The sequence below is a fragment of the Marmota marmota genome, unplaced genomic scaffold (genome assembly GCF_001458135.2).
Source record: "Marmota marmota marmota unplaced genomic scaffold, marMar, whole genome shotgun sequence".
In the NCBI taxonomy this organism is placed as follows: Eukaryota; Metazoa; Chordata; class Mammalia; order Rodentia; family Sciuridae; genus Marmota; species Marmota marmota.
Window position 1 is genome coordinate 10,976,960 of NW_026000222.1, and position 18,143 is coordinate 10,995,102.

Below are 18,143 nucleotides of genomic sequence, written 5' to 3' on the forward strand. Positions count from 1 at the left end.
GAGGGTCACTGCAGCCCTCGAGTCGCCGAAGTTTGGGCTCCCACCCCGCCCGGGCACGAACCCATCCGTCATCTCCTGCCACTCGGCCCCAGCCGCGCACAGCTGCCTGGCAGCTCCCCTTGTACCTGGCAGGGCGCAGCCTCCACTCGGGCCCCGTGCCACGCCGGGTTACGGCGTGTAGCGGTGAAGAAGCGCGGAGAAGGGGACCCTGTCGCCCACTCGCGGCTGGAGGTGGGGGAAGGGCGCCTCCGGCGCGCTCGCAGCACTGCTCATGCGCAGATAGAAGGGCCGCACGCCGTTCCCAGGGTCCTCCGATGGGTGGGACGCTGGGCTTCGGGACTACATTTCCCATAAGCCTCCATGCCTCGCGGTTAAGGACTCTCGGGAATGTCTACACCGTGTTTAGAGGATCGGTAGAGCGCTTTCCAAGATAATCCCTTGGCCTGGTCAATTCATTTCTCCCAGAGCCGGGCTGTAAATTAAGTCCACTTCCTCCTCTCGAAACACAAAACCTGACTTCTTAAAATTACACCAGCCGGGCGGGGCACGGTGGCGCATGCCTGTGATCCCAACGACTCAGGAGGCAGAGGCAGAAGAATCGCAAGTTCAAAGTCAGGCTCTGCAATGTAGCGAGGATATAAGCAGCTTAGCCAGACATTGTTTCAAAATAAAAAAGAACTGGGTATGGGACTTAATGGTTAAGCACCCCTGGGTTCCATCCCCAGTACAAAAAATAAAAGGGTAGGGATATAGCTTAGTGGTAGAGTGTCCCTGGAAAAATAAATTAATTTCATTTAATAAGTTATAAGCAAGTCCCACCAGATGGAAATCAGGCCTTCAACACATAGGCTTTTGGGAGACATTCAAGATCCAAACTATGACAGTGTTATCACTGAAACAATATTGACTGGCTGGATCTCTTGAAAGGGTTCTCGGAGACCTAAAGATCTCATTTCAAGCATAATCACAATACCTTACTGTAAAGTCCTTGCTTAGCTTCTGGGTGGCCATCCTAAGTAACAGCCACCATTTTCCTGCCAAAGGGCGTATTACCACTCCCTCAATCCCACCCTTAATCACCCACATTAGAACCCCCCCCCAATCCCTGAGCCTCCCCCATTAAAGCCCCAGAGTTCACATTCCACTTTGCAGGGATGTGTCTTTATTTGTCAGCTCTGACAAACTCTCTCATGTGCATCTATGCCTGGTCTTGGTCTTTCATTTCTTGCTCGCCTTGTTCCTGCTTTCTCACTTTCCTTTCACTTGCCGCATATAAAAAATGAACAATATTTCCTTAATATTACTCAACTATCTAGTTGGTGTTTAAATTTCCAAATTCTTGTAATAAATGTCATATTCCAAATTTTTAAAACTCAAAAATGCTTGCCTGTAATCCCAGCCACTGAGAGGCTGAATCAGGAGGATCACAAGTTCAAGGTCATCCTGGCTAACTTAGCTAGACCCTGTATCAAAACAAAAATAATATTGAGGCTGGGGTTGCGGCTCAGTGATAGAGTGCTTGCCTAGCATGTGTGAGGCACTGGGTTGGATTCTCAGCATCACATATAAATAAATACAAAATAAAGGTCCATCAACAACTTAAAAAAATTTAAAAGAAGAAGAAGAAGAAAAAAAAAACACACTGAGGACATAACTCAGTGGTAGAGTGCTTAGTATGAGAGAAGCCCTGGGTTCAATTCATAGTTCCACTAAATAAATAAATAATTCAGGAACAAAGGGAGGGGAGAGAGAGTGAGTTTGGATAACAGGTACCAAAATACCATTAGGTAGGGAAAATAAGTTCTAGTGTTCTACATCACAGTAGGGTGACTATAGTTTGCAACAATTTATTATATATCTTATAAAGAACTGGAAGAGTTTGAAGATTCCCAACATAAAGAAATGGTAAATGTATAAGGAGAAATACCAGTTACTTTGATTTGATCATTATACATTGTATACAGGTATTAAAGCATCACCATGTACTTCGTAAATGTACCAACTGTTCCCATATAAATATAAATAATCATGGGAAATACAAATTTTAAAAGTAAAATTTAAAAACTCAAGATCCAAATATACTGCATTTATTTGATGTCTTTTAATATAAAGTTTCCCCCTCCAAAAACAATCAGTTTTTCTGAAGAATGTCCACCTGGTCTAGGTTTTTCTGATCATGTATTTTTATGCTATGGTTTGAATGTACCCTCTGCCCCAAGTTTATGCGTTGGAAACTTAATCTCCAGATCACCCTAAAAGGGTGTATTTAGGTCATGAGGGCTCCACCCTCCTGAGTGTGGAGATTATGAGAGGACTTGAGGCTCAAGTTCAATCTCTTGCTCTCTCATGAACTCTCTTGCCTTTCTCCTATTTACTATGAGATGACATGGCCAGAAAACACTGGTCAGATGTTGGCACCGTGATATTGTACTCCCCAGCCCCCAGAGCAGTAAGAAATATATATATATTTTGGATACCGAGCACTCAACCACTGAGCCACATCGCCAGCCCTATTTTGTATTTTATTTAGAGGCAGGGTCTCACTGAGTTGCCTAACACCTCGCTTATGCTGAGGAAAAAAAAAAAATCATAGGCGTGTGCCACCACTCCTGGCAAGAAATAAATTTCTGCCTCTTATAAATTACCAAATCTGGACTGGGGTTGTAGCTCAGTGATAGAGAGCTTGCCTTGCATGTGGAAGGCACTGGGTTCAATTCTCAGCACCACATAAAAATAAAATAAAGGTATTGTTCCATCTACAACTAAAATATATATATATATATATATATTTCATATATATATATAAATTACCAAGTCTGCTGGGCGTGGTGGCGCATGCTGGGAAGCTGCTTCAGAGGCTGAGGCAAGAGGATAGGGAATTCAAAGCCAGCCTCAGCAAAAGTGAAGCGCTTAACAACTCAGTGAGACCTTGTCTCTAAATAAAATACAAAATAGGGCTGGGATGTGGCTCAGTGGTCAAGTGCCCCTGAGTTCAATCCCCGGTACCAAAATAAATAAATAAAAATAAATTACCAAGTCTGTGGTGTTTTGTTATAGCACTACAAAACATGCTAGGCCAAATTGTTAGTTTTCTGTTCCTTTATGTGAACTCTGAATAGAGAAGGTCAGTTTTTAAGAATTTTTGGTCACACCAGACTCAATGATGCACCTGTAATCCTAGTAGCTAGTGAGGCTGAGGCAGGAGGATCAAAAGTTCAAAGCCAGCCTCAACAATTTAGCGAGGACCGAACCAGAGGAGCTAATCCTATAAGTAAAAGGAGGGATTGAGGGACTCCCAACAGCTGCTGAAGCCCCTTTTGCTTTGGGGAACTCCAGCCTTCCTTCCCTGCACTGTAAGGATTGTTCCATCTCTGTCTACTTAAAAAAAAGAGGAAACTGAATGCAGTAAAATCGCCACACTGAGACACTTGATTTTACACTTCTGGTTTCCCCTATGTGAGAACATCTTGTCCACTTGTGGGGACATCTATGGTGCCACTGGTGTAGGAGTCATAATTAAATGGGAGTTGGAAACTTGGGGAGATTTTTCCCTTGTCTAGTCTGTCTGTTTTAAAGATTCCGGTCTGTCAGCCATAGTTTGGAGCTCCTTTCTGTCTGTCTGTCATTGTGTCTTTGTTTGTTCATGTGACCTCAAGCAACAATATATGTAAACTTTATAAAATGATATTTAAGAAACAAAAATAAGCTTCAAAATTAGAACAGTTTTCTTAAGATCTATAAAGATTTATAAAGAGCCCTGCCTTACCTGAGATAAGGCTCTGCCTCCCATCTTAATACATGTTAGAATGATTCTACAGCAGGCCAGACTTCAGTTCATTTAAAGTTATATTAAAAAGAGTGATTTTTTGCTAAGATTCCTAGGATCTCAAATAGGGGTTATAATATAACTCAGTCAAAATTGAAGATAGATATTATACAAACTAAATATGTTTTTTTATATATTTTTTTAAAGATAGAAGGGAGAGAGAGAGAGAGAGAGAGAGAGAGAGAGAGAGAATTTTTTTTTAATATTTATTTTTTAGTTTTCGGTGGACACAACATCTTTGTTTGTATGTGGTGCTGAGGATCGAACCCAGGCTGCATGCATGCCAGGCAAGCGCGCTACTGCTTGAGCCACATCCCTAGCCCCACTAAATATGTTTTTACTCTGGTTAGTTTTATTTTGTATTTTCCTTATAAACTGTCTAAATATCGCTTGTTAATGTTTTACAGAGGTATTGCTTCAAGAACACACAACCTGGGTTAATTTAAGATAATAAGCCATCACTTAAAGGACAGATAGGATAGCACAGATCCTAATTGATGTGAGGTTATAGACATTAACGTTAAAGCCCAGTATTCTTAATTTGAGACTGGTGAGACTAACTTGCTAGATGCTTAAGATCAAGTCTTAAAAATTAAAGTTAAATTAAAAGGGACCGAGAATCAATATTTGGCTCTTGCCCTCTAAGTCAGTGTAAACCCAGAGGAACAGGGAACTTCTCTGAAGAGCTTTACAACTCTGGGCCACATAACCTCCCAATCAGGGAGATTAATGAGCCCCCTGGAGAACAGAAAGCCAATCGATGCACTTGCCATGAAGAGGAGGGTTATTGGAGAAGGGAGACATCCCTGGTGCTTCCAAGGGAAGCCACATAGTCAGCAAGACCTGGACCCCTCCTAGAGCAAATGGCACTGGCAGAACTAAGAAATTGCTCTCAAGTTCCCCCAAGAGTGACTCCCATGGAAACTCAGCTGACTCTTAATGATAGAAACAAAAGTCAGTTTTACTTGCTTCATCTTAAACACCTAGCAAAAATAGTTAAAACCAAAACATAGCCACTCCTGGGCATTTAAAGATAAATAATAATAATTAAATATAACTTAAGATATACACTTATGTTAGTCCCCAAAATAAGTAAGACTGGAGGCTACAAAGAGGGATTCTCAGGCAGGAATGCCTGATAACTATCAAAAGAAACTATCAACAGGAACTGCCAGAGTCAGAAGTTTTCAGTTAATTTAAGGCCTACAGCTATTCCTAACTTACACAGGTAGGCTTGATGTTTGCTAGTATGATTATCCAGCCCTAAGTAACAGAAATAAAGAGATCTCTACTAGACATGGAGGTCAGACCAGCAAAATCTTACAAGATCAGATGACATTGAGTAGCTTAACTACATCTCATGGATGGACATCTGCAACATTAAAATTTAAATGTTGTGTTTACATTCCTGATAACTCTGAAGATGTAAAGATTTACATTCCTATATAAAGGCCTTGTCCACTCTGGCCTTATTGTGGGGACAGCTTCTCAATCTTCACACCTCCTAGTGAAAAAAAATATTAACTTCTGCCACCTTCATGATATTCATTGACATGTTTCAGAGGCGGCAATATTCGTTCAGTACTCGTGTTTGTGTTTCTCTTTCATAGAAGCATCCATTCGCATAGGACTTTACAACTTGTTCTTCCCCAACCAGACTTCAATCTGACCTGAACTCCCACATCACCCCGTCTCAGCTCAGAAGAAGCCAAAACAAGCGCCGTCCCTTTTCTTACAACAATGGAGCCAGAAATAGATAGACAGTCAGTGTAAATGGGTAAATTGAGTTAGGTCCGATCAGGGAGACCAGTTTGGGGTGAGTTTGAGACGTTGGGGACTGTTACCTGAGGGATTAAAATTCCTTCAGAGCTCTTCCTCTACCTTATCAAAGATTTGAAAGGAACACATATGACAAGGAGGGAATGATAAACCCAGCCTAATTCCCTCTTAGGATCAGGAGCCATCTTGTCACAAGTTATAAAGGATTCATTTCTGTTTTCTGTAAAATGTTAAAATTTCTGTTTAGCCTGGCCATACTTTGATGTTTTAAACTTGCTTGGAATGCCTGCCCTTGCCCGTACTCACCCATGCCTGGCTTTCCCTGACCAGATAAAAAACCTCTCTGAAACTCTAGTGGCACCTCATAAATTCTGATGTTGGGATCTAAATTTACTCCCTAAGTGCTGAACCACTTAGACCATTAACCTGCCTTTGTGCTATACTTGTCAAAATTCTGTTATCTGTAAGTTCTCAAGACACCCCCCACACACCTTTTTGCAACTTTCTCTACTATAAAGCTGTGCTCCTGGAGAGCTGTGGGGCTGTCTTCTATTCCCACTGGTTTCGGGAGAGACAGCCCCAGCTGGTCAGAATTACAAGCTTGCTTTAATTTGATTTAAATTGGAGTCAGATCATTATACAAAATACATTTATAAAGATGTGAATTTGGTGTCAACATACCTTATATACAATCAGAGACATGATAAATTGTGGTATAAAGGTGTATTAATAATTGTAATGCAAAAATAAATAAATTAATTAATTAACTAATTAATTGGAGTCGGTGGTCTTTTCCTTGCGTCATGATTTAACACTAGGGATGTGGTTTAGTGGTTAAGCTCCCCTGGGTTCAATCCTTGGTTTTTCAAAAAAAAAGTTTTCAGTCAAATATTACCATCCAGTTTTGCAAATGCTGCTTTTTGAAGGTACCAGGTGACAGGTTCAGGTTCAGGTTTCTGCCCCAAGTGTCTGTTTTCTTCCACATTCCTTCAGTCAGGTGTGTTAGACACCTGCTGGGTAGAAAAACCAGAGTAAGGCACAACTGTGAACAGACAAGCTTTCCATCCTGTGGGTCTATGCTGGGGGAGAGAAAATCCCCAGGAGTGGGGGGGGGTTGGTTGATATTGTAGTCCCCCGCATTTTTATCGGTAAAATGCATATATAAAAGTTACCATCTTAGCCATTTTAAGTAGACAGTTCAGTGGTATTAAGTATATCCATAATGCCAGCCATCACCACCATCCCTTTTTACAATTCTTTTCGGCTTGTAAAAATGGAACTCTGTACTCACGTTAAACATTAACTCCACATCCTCCCCTCCCTTCTGCCCCAGAAACTACTCTTTCACTTTCTGTCTCTATGATTTTGACTATCTAAGTACCATATGTAAGTGGAATCACACGATATAGTAAGGTAGTATTTGTCTTTATGTGGCTGGCTTATTTCACTTACATAATGACCTTAAGGTTCAGCCATGCTGCAGCACATGAGGATTTCCCTCCTTTTTTTTTTTTTTTTTTTTTTTGCGGTACAGGGGTGCTTTACAACTGAGCTACATACCCAGCCTTTTTATTTTTTATTCTGAGACAAAGCTCTCTAAGTTGTTGAGGATGGCCTTGAGCTTGCAATCCTTCTGCTTCAGCCTCCACAGTAGCTAGGCAAAGTGGTTGATTAGAGCTTGGGGGGAACAGGCAAGATCAGTGTGGAGCATCTGTGGCAACAAGGTCAGGAAGTGTGCCAAGAAGGTAAGGGTCTGGGGAGAGGGTTCACTTGGAACAAGCCCCTAGATCAAAGCTGGAAAAATAGGAACAACAAAATAAATAAATAACAACAGGATAAAAGAAATAGCTGATAGCCACACTGATAACGAATGAGGGAGAGGAACAGCTCTTCTTAGAGAATAATTCTAATTAAGTAGTATAGAACTAAGGCCAGCAGTTGGGAATATAGCTCAGTGATAGGGTACTCTCCCAGTGTGCATGAGGTCTTGGGTTTGAACCCCAGCCCCCCAAAAGCCCCAAAGTAAATAAATGGGGAGATTACATTGCCTTGGATGGACCAATTTAATGATTAAGAAATCAACTCTCCTGGGGTTGTGGCTCAGTGGTAGAGCACTTGCCTGGCATGCATGAGGCACTGGGTTCAGTCCTCAGCACCACATAAATATAAAATAAAGATATTGTGTTAAAACCTAAAACTAAAAAATAAATATTTTTTTAAAAAAGAAACCAACTCTCACAAAATTAGTAAACTAATGGAGTATAATCTCAATAAAAATTCCAATTGCTTTTAAATTTTTTGAGATGAAATTCACATTATATCAAATTCAATTTGTCATTATATTATATATATATATATATATANAACAGAGCTGGATTTTTCTTTACTAAATTCTGCGAGGATTCAGGAAACAAGGTAGAAAAGAATTATTTAAAATTTTATAATTTTGCTCCATTTAAAAATAAGTGGAATTAAAACAGTTCAGTGCTCAAGTAAATATATTTGATGGTAAAATTCCCATCTCTGGTAAGAAAGTCAATATTTTATATTTAGTAAACATTTAAACATCTCAATTATAATTCTCTTTGGTTTACTACTCTACTAAGATTACAAAGAAAAGTAAAATACAGATAGACCAAGATTGGCTTGCATTACTAACACTGGTTTATTCTCATATAATTTCATCTCAGTGTAATATATTTTAGAGTAGATTTCTATCAATCCTTTAATTTAATATACATATATATTTTTTTTAGTTGTTGATGGACCTTGATTTTATTTATTTATATGTGGTGCTGAGAATCGAACCCAGTGCCTCACACATGCCAGGCAAGCGCTCTACCACTGAGCTACAGCCCCAGCCCCTCAATTTTGTCATTTTAAAGTGTACATTTTTGGTTTTTAGTAGTCACAAAGTCACAACTATCACTACAATCTCATCCAAAATGTTTCCATTTTCTCAATTCCTCTGTCCTCTCATCCAGTTGGAATCCTTTTTTTAAGAGAGGGTGGGAATTGAATCCAGGGTGCTTAACCACTGAGGAATATCTACAGTTCTTTTCATTTTTTATTTTGAGAAAGAGTCTCACTAAATTGCTTAGGGGCCTCACTAAGTTGCTGAGGCTGGCTTGGCATTTGTGATCCTTCAGCCAGGTGTGGTGGCACACGACTGTAATCCTAGTGGCTTGGGAAGGATCCTGAGTTCAAAGCCAGCCTCAGGAATTTAGTGAGACCCTAAGAAACTCAGACAGACTCTGTCTCTAAATAAAGTATAAAAAAAGGGGGCTGGGATTGTGGCTCAGTGGCAGAGCACTTGCCTCATACATATGAGGCACTGGGTTCCATACTCAGCATCACATGAAAATAAATAAAATGAAGGTATTGTGTCCATCTACAATTAAAAAAATTTTTTTAAATATAAAAAAGGGCTGGGGGTGTTGCTCAGTAGTTAAGCACCCCTGGTTCAATCCCTAGTACCACTAACTAAATAAATAAATAAGTAACTAAATAAATAAATGGATAAATAGAATTTGCAATCCTCCTGCCTCAGCTTCCTGAGCTGCTGGGATTACAGGTGTGCACCACCTCACTTGGCTCCAACTGAAATCTTTAAGATTTTAAACCTACTCTAAAATGTAGAGTACATCTATGAAGTAGTCTTGCCTGAAAAAAATGGAATCTGAGCTGAGAACGGTGGCACACCCCTGTAATCCCAGCAGTTTGCAAGGCTGAGACAGGAGGATCACGAGTTCAAAGTCAGTCTCAGCAATGGTAAGGCGCTAAGCAACTCAGTGCGACTCTGTCTCTAAATAAAATACAAAACAGGACTGGGGATGTGGCTCAGTGGTTGAGTGCCCCTGAGTTCAATCCCCAGTACCAAAAAAAAAAAAAAAAAAGAATCTGAATCTAACCCTTTACATTTGTTTTAACACAGTAGTCATTCAATATTAAAATTAATGAACATGAAATAAAATTGAAAATTCAGTTACACTAGTTGCATTTCAAGTGTTGATACCACATGTGGTTTCCATGCAGAAAGCACAGATATAAAACATGTTTATCAGCACAGAAGATTGAATGATAGGACAGCATCACAGCTATATCTAACCATTTCCAAGAAATATAGAAATTTGAGAAATCTATTAAATACTACCACAAGGATATACTAATCCAAATACAGAATGTAGAAATTTCTTTTTTTAAATATATATATAGTTTATTTAATAAATAAATGTAGTTCAAAATATAGTGCCAGGGTATTATGCAGTTGAACATGCTAGTAATATTTGTTATGAAGCACTCGTGCTCATGTTAGATTGGTGGCACCCCACTATTGCTAGTGGTTCCTGGGATTAGTGCCAGAGCAGCACTAAGTATCTGCTCTTCTGCACAGCAAGTGCAGAAAATTCTTGAATAGTTCACCTTCCTAATCCTACCTTCCCCAACATATACATCAGGTTAAAAAAACAACAACAACAACAACCCTGATAGCTAACAGATACCTATACACAATCACTCTACAGTTATGGCTTATTATTAAATTAAAATGTAATGACCTGGTTAACACCCTCTAAAGCTTCTAAGATTGAGAACTACATCAGCAGCCGGTAGTTATATGCATGAACCAATGTTCATACAATATAGAAGTAGAGGCATTCGGTGATTGAAACTCCACACAGACCTGCACAATGAGGGGCTAGCGATGCCCATGGCAAGCCTCACAACTCAAGTCCATACCTGGTAAATGACCAGCTGAATGGACAACCTGTAGAATGTGGAAATTAAAAAAATTGTTTTTGTATTTTTAGTTGTTGATGGACCTTTATTTTATTTATTTATATGCAGTGTCGAGATTTGAACCCAGGGTCTCACACATGCCCGTCAAATGCTCTACCAATGAGCCACAACCCCAGCCCCCAAATGTGGAAATTTTTATGAAACAAATGGCCCAGTTTTAAAAACAAGTAAATAGTATGAAAAAAAGGGGGAGGGAGAAATAGTTGTAGATTTAAGAAAAATGGGTGCTCAGTGGTAGAGTGCTTGTCCAATTGCTTGAGGCCTTGGGTTCCATCCCTAGCACTTAAAAAAAAAAAAAAAAAGATTTGAGACAAATGAATTGAATGCACTGTGTGGACTTCCACTGAATCTTGACTTTGAATTAACTGTGAGAGACATTTTTTGAGACAAATCAGTTAAACAGCACATTCGAGTTGTAAGTATGAACTTATGCCTTGAACAAAAACCTTGGGAGTCCATCATTTTGGACAGAGCGCCTACATTAGGCCCCAACTGAAAGACCAAATCAAAATGGAGTCACTCATACTAAATGCCACATAATCAGATTGAAAGTTTAAGGAGGTAGACAGATCCCCAATAGATTCCAGTTTACTTGAATCAGCACAAGAAGGAAGTCCCCTCTGCTTTAACCTTTACTAAAAAAGGAACCTGATATTAACCAATTCAGCTTTTTATTTATTTTTTCTTGTTCTCATGTGACAAAACCCAATGTTCTGCCTTGGCCCCAGTTCTATCCTATACAACTGGAGGCTGCTTAGTTCATGAATAGAAAACAAAAGCCAATTAGATCCAGAACTAAATTGTTATAATTCTGTCTTTTGACAAACTTGTCCATATGTGGTCAGGGAGAGAACCCAACTAAAATGAGGAAAGAGTTTATATTTCTGACTCAAAGGAATAAAAACAAAGCTGCATGTAGCTTTATCTCAGTGACGTTGGGATTTGCTGTGGGAGAACAGAGCTTCACCCCACTCCAACGCAGTCCTGGGCTCTCCAGGGTAGAGGTGGGGTGTTGGGAGTAAAAGGCCTGTGAAATCTTCTCCTTCAACTTCCTGGCCGTGTGCTGCCGTTCCTCAGATCTCCTCTTCCAGGGAGTCTCCCTGGCATGCCCTGTTGTCCTACCCCATTCCATCCCCAAAGGGCCTTCCTGATCTTCCCTTTGCACAGCCCTGAAGGCAGCCCACTCTGGGACACTGGTGCTGAGACTTGCAGGATAGGGAAGAGGTTGCCAGGCAGAGTCAGGAGATGGTTCCTGGCAGAGGGCACAGTATGGGCCAGGGCTCCGAGCCCAGCTGGAGCTGGGGTGAACTGGAACAGAAAGGGAAACTGGAGCCTAGAGGTCAAAGAGGAGGTTGGAAGGAAGTATAGATGAAAGATCAGCAGGAGCAATAGAACCTTAAGGCCTCTACAAGGAGTTTGTGTTTGCAGGGCCACAGGAAGCCATTGCAGACTTTTAAGGCAGGAGTGGCTACTGTCCCTGTTTCCCAGTGCACATGGTAAGCCCCACCTGTCTTTCAGAAGTGTTGACCCTATTACTCACACACATCCTTGACCTGGCAAAGTCTTCAGGGGCCACCTTAAGTCCACTCCACCTTAAACAGGTTCCACCCCCCAGCACAGCCAATGGGCTGAGTAGGAGTGACCAGCTGCCACCTGCCCTTACCCCCACGGTGCTCAAACTGATTGCAGTTCCAGCTATGGCCTCACTGCTCCGGGCTGCAGCCCCAGGACTCTTCTCCTGGAGAGGGTACTGCTCCAGAGGGTCGCAGGTTGGTGGGGCCGGGAGCTGGGAGGGATCCTTGCCTAAAGTTTCCCAAGCTCTGTGCTGCCATCAGGCATCCTCACTAGCCCACACCCCTCCCTCCTGCCCTGGGGGAGGGAGAGGGTACGGTGGCCCCCAGTTCTCTTTCTGGCGCCTCTGGCACTGTGATTCTTCCCTGAAGGGTGAGCTCAGCAAGGGCTTCGTGGAGTCTCTAAAGGCTATTGTAGGGAGCCCCCACGTGTCCACTGCTGCTGCTGTTCGAGAGCATCATGGGCAGGATGAGTCCATACACAGGTATTGGGAACCCTGGCTAGGAATGGGATCCCTGGTCGTCCTCATCCCCACTCACCTGTTTTGGTGTGCTAAGGCACTCTCTATGGAGGGGTGCTCTCTGCCTCTTGTTTGCTGTGTGGCCTCAGGCCTTGTGACATCTCCAGGCTCCTTGAGAAGCAGGGCCAGAGGGTGCCACTAGCTTCTCATTCGCTGAGGTCTGTTTCTAGGTGTCAACCTCCAGATGCGGTGGTGTGGCCCCAGAATGTGGACCAGGTCAGCCGGCTGGCAGCTCTCTGCTATGGCCAAGGTGTGCCCATCATCCCCTTCGGCACAGGCACCGGCCTTGAGGGGGGAGTCTGTGCTGTGCAGGTATAGCAGGGTGCCTCAGGTCTGCTTCACCACTCTGGGCATGTTTGTGGCCATTCCTACATGCCATTCTGGGACTCTGGTCTGGCTGCTGGGGTTCAGCCGTGGGGTAGAGTCCTGGGGTCTGTGCCCAGCCCAGAGACTTAGGTCAGTTGGCCTTCTTTGCACTCCTGCGCCCAGGGTGGTGTGTGCATTAACCTGACCCACATGGACCGGATCACGGAGCTGAACACAGAAGACTTCTCTGTGGTAGTGGAGCCTGGTGTCACCCGTAAAGCTCTCAATGCCCACCTGCGCAACAGTGGCCTCTGGTTTACTGTGGGTAAGCTTGGGGCTCCTGCACCTTTCCCAGGGTCCTGGGGGCTTGCAGGGGGCTGGGCTGTTTATGGGGCTTCAGAGGACCCTGCTCTCCCCACCCGCCTAGGGTGGGGGAAAGGGCCTTCGGCCTGCCCTCTCCTGCTTTCTGCCCTCCAGACCCAGGTGCAGACGCCTCTATCTGTGGCATGGTGGCCACTGGAGCTTCAGGCACCAACTCTGTGCGCTATGGCACCATTCGGGACAATGTGGTCAATCTGGAGGTGGTGTTGCCCGATGGGCGGCTGCTTCACACTGCGGGCCAGGGCCGTCATTTCAGGTGAATGTCCTCTGCCCTTGGCCTTAGGCTTCAGTGAGTGCTGATGGGGCCTCTAGAAGCCCTCCTGGATCAATGAGTGGCTAGAGAGGGCTGTCATGTGGGCCAGCAGATGGCCAGCATGCTGGGGTTTGCTCTCCTGCATAAGCCTGACAGAGGTTGAGCAGTGGCAAGTACTGTAATGGGAACTGGGGATGTGGAAGGCCAGCCCAGACTTGGGGGCCTAAGGGATAGTGTCCTGGGCCCCAGCTTCAGATTTCTGGGCAGAAATCCCTCATTGCACGGTCTGGACACTCACCTACCTTATGTGTTCCTTATGTGTCTGGACACTCACCTACCTTATGGGGCCCAGGAAGAGTGCAGCTGGCTACAACCTCACAGGACTCTTTGTGGGCTCTGAGGGGACACTGGGCCTCATCACATCTGCCACCCTGCGCTTGCACCCTGTCCCCGAAGCCACAGTGGCTGCCACCTGTGCATTCCCCAGTGTCCAGGCGGCTGTGGACAGCACTGTACAGATCCTCCAAGCTGCAGTGCCTGTGGCCCGCATTGGTGAGCCAAGGACTGGTGCAGTTAGGGTGGGCTGCACAGAAGAGACCCCCTTGGAAGGCCAAACCTCACTGGGCATCCCTCTTCCTGGCCCCAGAGTTCTTAGATGATGTCACAATGGACGCCTGCAATAGGCACAGCAAGCTGAGCTGCGCCATGGCGCCCACACTCTTTCTTGAGTTCCACGGTTCCGAGCAGGCACTGGCAGAGCAAGTGCAGCACACAGGTGTGTTGAGGGTGGGACAGCAGAGCCTGGGCTGCCCCAGTGTAGGGCCTGGGTCAACTTTTCCCTACTGCAGAGGCGATCACCCAGCAAAATGGAGCCTCTCACTTCTCCTGGGCCAAAGAGAGTGAAGAGCGCAACCAGCTTTGGGCAGCCCGGCACAATGCTTGGTATGCACTCCTAGCCCTGTCTCCAGGCTGCAAGGTGAGCTGGGATGGGGATGGAGGTGGAATCCACTGTTCAGCCCACAAATCCTTCCCTCAGCCCACTATCAGATTGTTCGAAACAGCAGGCTCAAGTGGCTGGGTGGGCACTAGAAGCTGGGGTTATAGACCCTCTCGCCAAACTGTTTCTCAGAGGCTGTCTAGTGTCCAATCACACTAGGGAGCCCTTCCTGCAACCATGCATGCTCTCGGGAGTTTTGAACAGAGAGGGAAGTTCTACCCAGAAGGGGAAGCTGGGCTCTAGGCAGCGCAAGCAGAGGCTCAGTAGTGCAGGGGAAAAGGGGACCTGCACAAAGCCAAGGGTGGAAAACCAGGGCAGTGGTGAAGGTCTGGGCTGGCAAGGCCTGGGGAACACAATCTGGTACAACTGTCTAGAGAAGAGCAAGCCATTTCCTTCTGTGAGGCCAAGAGCTGAAGTCAAATCCCCTCAGACTTGATCACAGTGACCCTTAGCTTTAGGCAGACAGATGGGGATGGGGAGAGCCTCACCAGTCTGCTCTCTGACCCAGGGCTATTCCACTGATGTGTGTGTGCCCATCTCCCGGTTGCCGGAGATCCTGGTGCAGACCAAGGAGGAACTGAAGACCTCCGGACTTAAAGGTTCTGCCTACTCACCTGGAGTGAGGTGGGGAGGCACTGAGGCCCACCAGTGCCTGGGCCAAGGGCAGGGGAGGCTGGAGGCAACAGCTTAGTCCTCTGGGTCCACAGGAGGCATTGTCGGGCATGTGGGTGATGGCAATTTCCACTGCATCTTGCTGGTCAACCCAGATGATGATGAGGAGCACCACAGGGTCACAGCCTTCACAAAAAAGCTGGGCAGGTAAGAGTTGAACCTAAGATGGGCTGGGTGGGGGAGGGCAGAGGAAGTGGGAGAGGAGTCCACTGAGGTATTCCTTCTCATGATATCCTAGGCGGGCACTGGCACTCCATGGGACGTGTACTGGGGAGCATGGCATTGGGCTGGGCAAGCGGCAGCTACTGCAGGAGGAGATTGGTGCTGTTGGCATGGAGACCATGCGGCAGCTCAAGGTCATGCTGGACCCCCGAAGCCTCATGAACCCAGGCAAGGTGCTGTGAGGAGCTCCGAATACTTAGCTACCCTGCAAAGGATGGACAGTGCAGATGCTGTTTCTGCCTGCCAGTTAGCCCTCTGTAGCTGGGGCCTAGAGTTCAAGCCAGGAGAGAAGCTGGGCTCCCTCCCTGGCCCTCTTGCTGTCTTCAAAAGCCTTTGGTCCAGTAAATGACCCAGCGTGGTTCCTGGTGAAGCTGCTTTCTCTCTGATCTCACATACCCTGTACTGGTTGGGGGAGATGATGTGGGCCCACCCCAAGACTATCAACCCTTCATCTACTTGGGTTGATAGGCATGCTCCTTTCCTGAAAGGGGAGGGGCCTCCCAAATGAATCTGAACCCCATTTATAGCTGTCTGGAGATCAGCAGGCAACACTTCCCATATACACCCTCTCTTCCTCTAGATAGTGACCCATTTGTCTGGGGCCTATCCTTTGATTTATGGAACCCTGGGGAAAAGGATGGTGCTCAGACTTTGGAAGGAAGCAGGTCCCTGTTCCAACTTCTCTTGCTTCTGAGAACCTTGGACCTACCCACAGTGGAGGTCCCACTAGGCTCCAGCTGGGCCTTAGAACTCTGAACACATTCTTCAAGCAGCTGCTACCAATTGTTAGAAATGGGAGTGAGATTAACATTGCACCACACTGCTCCATGGTATACACTCCAAATCAAGGTCATCCCACCCTGAGGCCTGCCTGTCTTGGGATCCCTAGCCAGGGCCCCTAAGGTCCTTAGCAGTTGTTCTCCCAAAGCCCACTAGAGGGTGCCCGACACCAGTAAACTCAAGACACCACAGCAGCTGCGGCCCAGGACTCTTCTGTCCAGGGCCTGAAACTTTTAGTCCTGGGCCACCCACCTCCCAGGGCTGTGGAGGGACCTGGCAGGCAATCTGTAAGCCCCCCACTCACTGTAGGTCCCAGGAACCTGTAGTGCCACTTATCTCCCTCACTCCCAGGTCTTTGGCCCTCTTAGCAAAGGGGCTGGATGAGGGATGCTGGGAGCCAATGCAGGGAAACAGCACCCTTCTGCTCACATCATGCTTTCCCCTCAACCCTCTCAGTCCCTAACCAACCCTTCCATGGGGGCGGGGGGGGGGGCGCGGGGGGAGTAGGTCACTGTGCAACTCCCTCTTGCCCACCCTCCATTCTTGGGATCCCTACTTTATGCTAACGCTGGGCTGCAGCAGAGAGCAGTGACACTGACCTGGGTTTGAGGACACACTGGCGTTTCTGTTTCTGGCTGGGAACAGAGATTATGCCAAGGATGGTTTGGTGGCAAGTCCCCTGGGCCCTCCCCTGACACCACCCAGTATGCAAGCAATCCAACCATCAGCCACCATGCTCACCATGGAAACAGCTCCCCAGCCCTTCCCCCTCCCCTTCTGAACAGACTGCAGGGCCCTCCCACAGCCCTCCCAAGGTGTTGTCCAGTGGCCAGTCTTGCCTGCAGCTCTTTGATGTTGCCCCCTGGGTCTAGTGACTAGAAGGCGCACAGCAAATGGCCAATTCCCCACAATTTTTTATTAAGAAAAATTCCAGACATACAGAAGAGTCGAAAGAACAAGTACACTGTTCAGTGATGAAATACCAGCCATTGAAGATTCAACAACAGACATTTTTGCCTTATTTTTTTTTTTTGGGGGGGGGACCATTTAGAATTACACATTTCTGAAAAAATCATTCACCTGTATATAATTCAGCATCTACCTCCTAAGAATAAGGACATCCTCCTGTAAAGTTCAATACTATTAAAGGCTGTTAAGATGAAAGGTTTTCACAAGGGGCTCCTCTTTAGAAGCTGCCCCTTCCCACAAGCATGCTGGGTCCCCAGCAGAGAAGGGGCAATACAGGCTTCTGGAGAGCAGTCTGGACAGGAGGGTGACAAACACCAGCTCCACTTGGGAAGCCCAGACAACTTCAGTCCCACCTCCACACCAGATGCTGGCAACCTGGGTCTGAATTCAGAGCACTGTGCAGCCAGCAGAGGGCTGCAGTGTGCCAGGTGGGAGCGGAAGTCACTGGGGGTGGAGATGAGCACCAGCCCCGAGAGCCTGGAATAGTACCGGTGTGGGCCCCAGCCTTGCCCCACCCAACTCACAACCACTCAGCTCACATGTGGTGCTGCCAAAGCAGCCAGGCTCACACAGCCACGGTGGGCACACAAAGCTTCCATCTCCAAGTCCAAGGGTCAAGCAAGGAGATCTCCTTCAGGGCTAGGCCCTGCCCTGGCAGCTTTGCTGGTGGAATTAAATATAGAACAGGGAGACACAGTTGCCAGGCAGAGCAGGAGGTGCTGTGAATAGAACAGTGCCCTTTGCAGTGACAAAGCTATAAGGAAGCCTGCTGTGCAAGTGCCAGGCCTTCAGGGTAGATCTCCTGACCCTCATGGCCACCTCAGAACTGCGTGATTTTGTCCCCCCTTCATACAAGAGGAATTTGAAGTTCGGATGAATGGTGTCATTTCCCCAAGACCATTTTGCCAACAGGTAGAGAGCTCAAATGAGGACAGCCCATGTTATGGCCGTCAACTCCCACCCAAAGTGGTTCCAATACAGACATCCAGGCTACAAATCAAACTCTTCTTCAGTTCTGAGCATGCCCACTAGCCTGCAATAAATATCCTTACAGAGTGGGTGCTTCAGG

General features: G+C 45.8%; 2 protein-coding genes across 7 annotated transcripts in view; one reads left to right on the top strand and one right to left on the bottom strand.

Moving 5' to 3' along the window:
* Nucleotides 1-280, bottom strand: part of Zfp1 (ZFP1 zinc finger protein) — a 14,940-nt gene extending 14,660 nt beyond the window's left edge. For 2 of the 5 annotated variants that reach the window (XR_007343547.1, XM_015496065.2), the window contains exon 1: nt 126-280. The gene's annotated coding sequence lies outside the window, so the exon portion shown is untranslated. The remainder of the gene's footprint in view (nt 1-125) is intronic. The other 3 variants (XR_007343551.1, XR_007343550.1, XR_007343548.1) reach the window with 2 other exon arrangements.
* An 11,736-nt stretch (nt 281-12,016) lies between these two features.
* Ldhd (lactate dehydrogenase D) lies at nt 12,017-15,695 on the top strand. 2 transcript variants are annotated; one of them, XM_015496067.2, is made up of 11 exons: nt 12,017-12,171; nt 12,346-12,458; nt 12,665-12,806; nt 12,984-13,125; nt 13,278-13,437; nt 13,787-13,986; nt 14,081-14,209; nt 14,283-14,410; nt 14,940-15,030; nt 15,139-15,250; nt 15,342-15,695. In XM_015496067.2, the coding sequence occupies exons 1-11, from the start codon at nt 12,100-12,102 to the stop codon at nt 15,505-15,507; spliced, it is 1,455 nt and encodes a 484-aa protein (XP_015351553.1). In that variant the 5' UTR covers nt 12,017-12,099; the 3' UTR covers nt 15,508-15,695. The 2 variants fall into 2 exon arrangements, with proteins under 2 accessions (XP_015351553.1, XP_048648385.1); XM_048792428.1 differs by having other exon boundaries at nt 12,034-12,171; nt 12,665-12,744.
* The last annotated feature ends 2,448 nt before the right edge of the window (nt 15,696-18,143 follow it).

What these genes read in the sequence shown, in the direction of transcription:
- Ldhd (XM_015496067.2), top strand. Translation starts at nt 12,100, where the DNA reads ATGGCCTCACTGCTCCGGGCTGCAGCCCCAGGACTCTTCTCCTGGAGA. An exon ending in GGGGAGTCTGTGCTGTGCAG is followed by an intron (nt 12,807 to 12,983) that starts GTATAGCAGGGT and finishes TCCTGCGCCCAG; the next exon opens with GGTGGTGTGTGCATTAACCT. An exon ending in TTCACAAAAAAGCTGGGCAG is followed by an intron (nt 15,251 to 15,341) that starts GTAAGAGTTGAA and finishes ATGATATCCTAG; the next exon opens with GCGGGCACTGGCACTCCATG.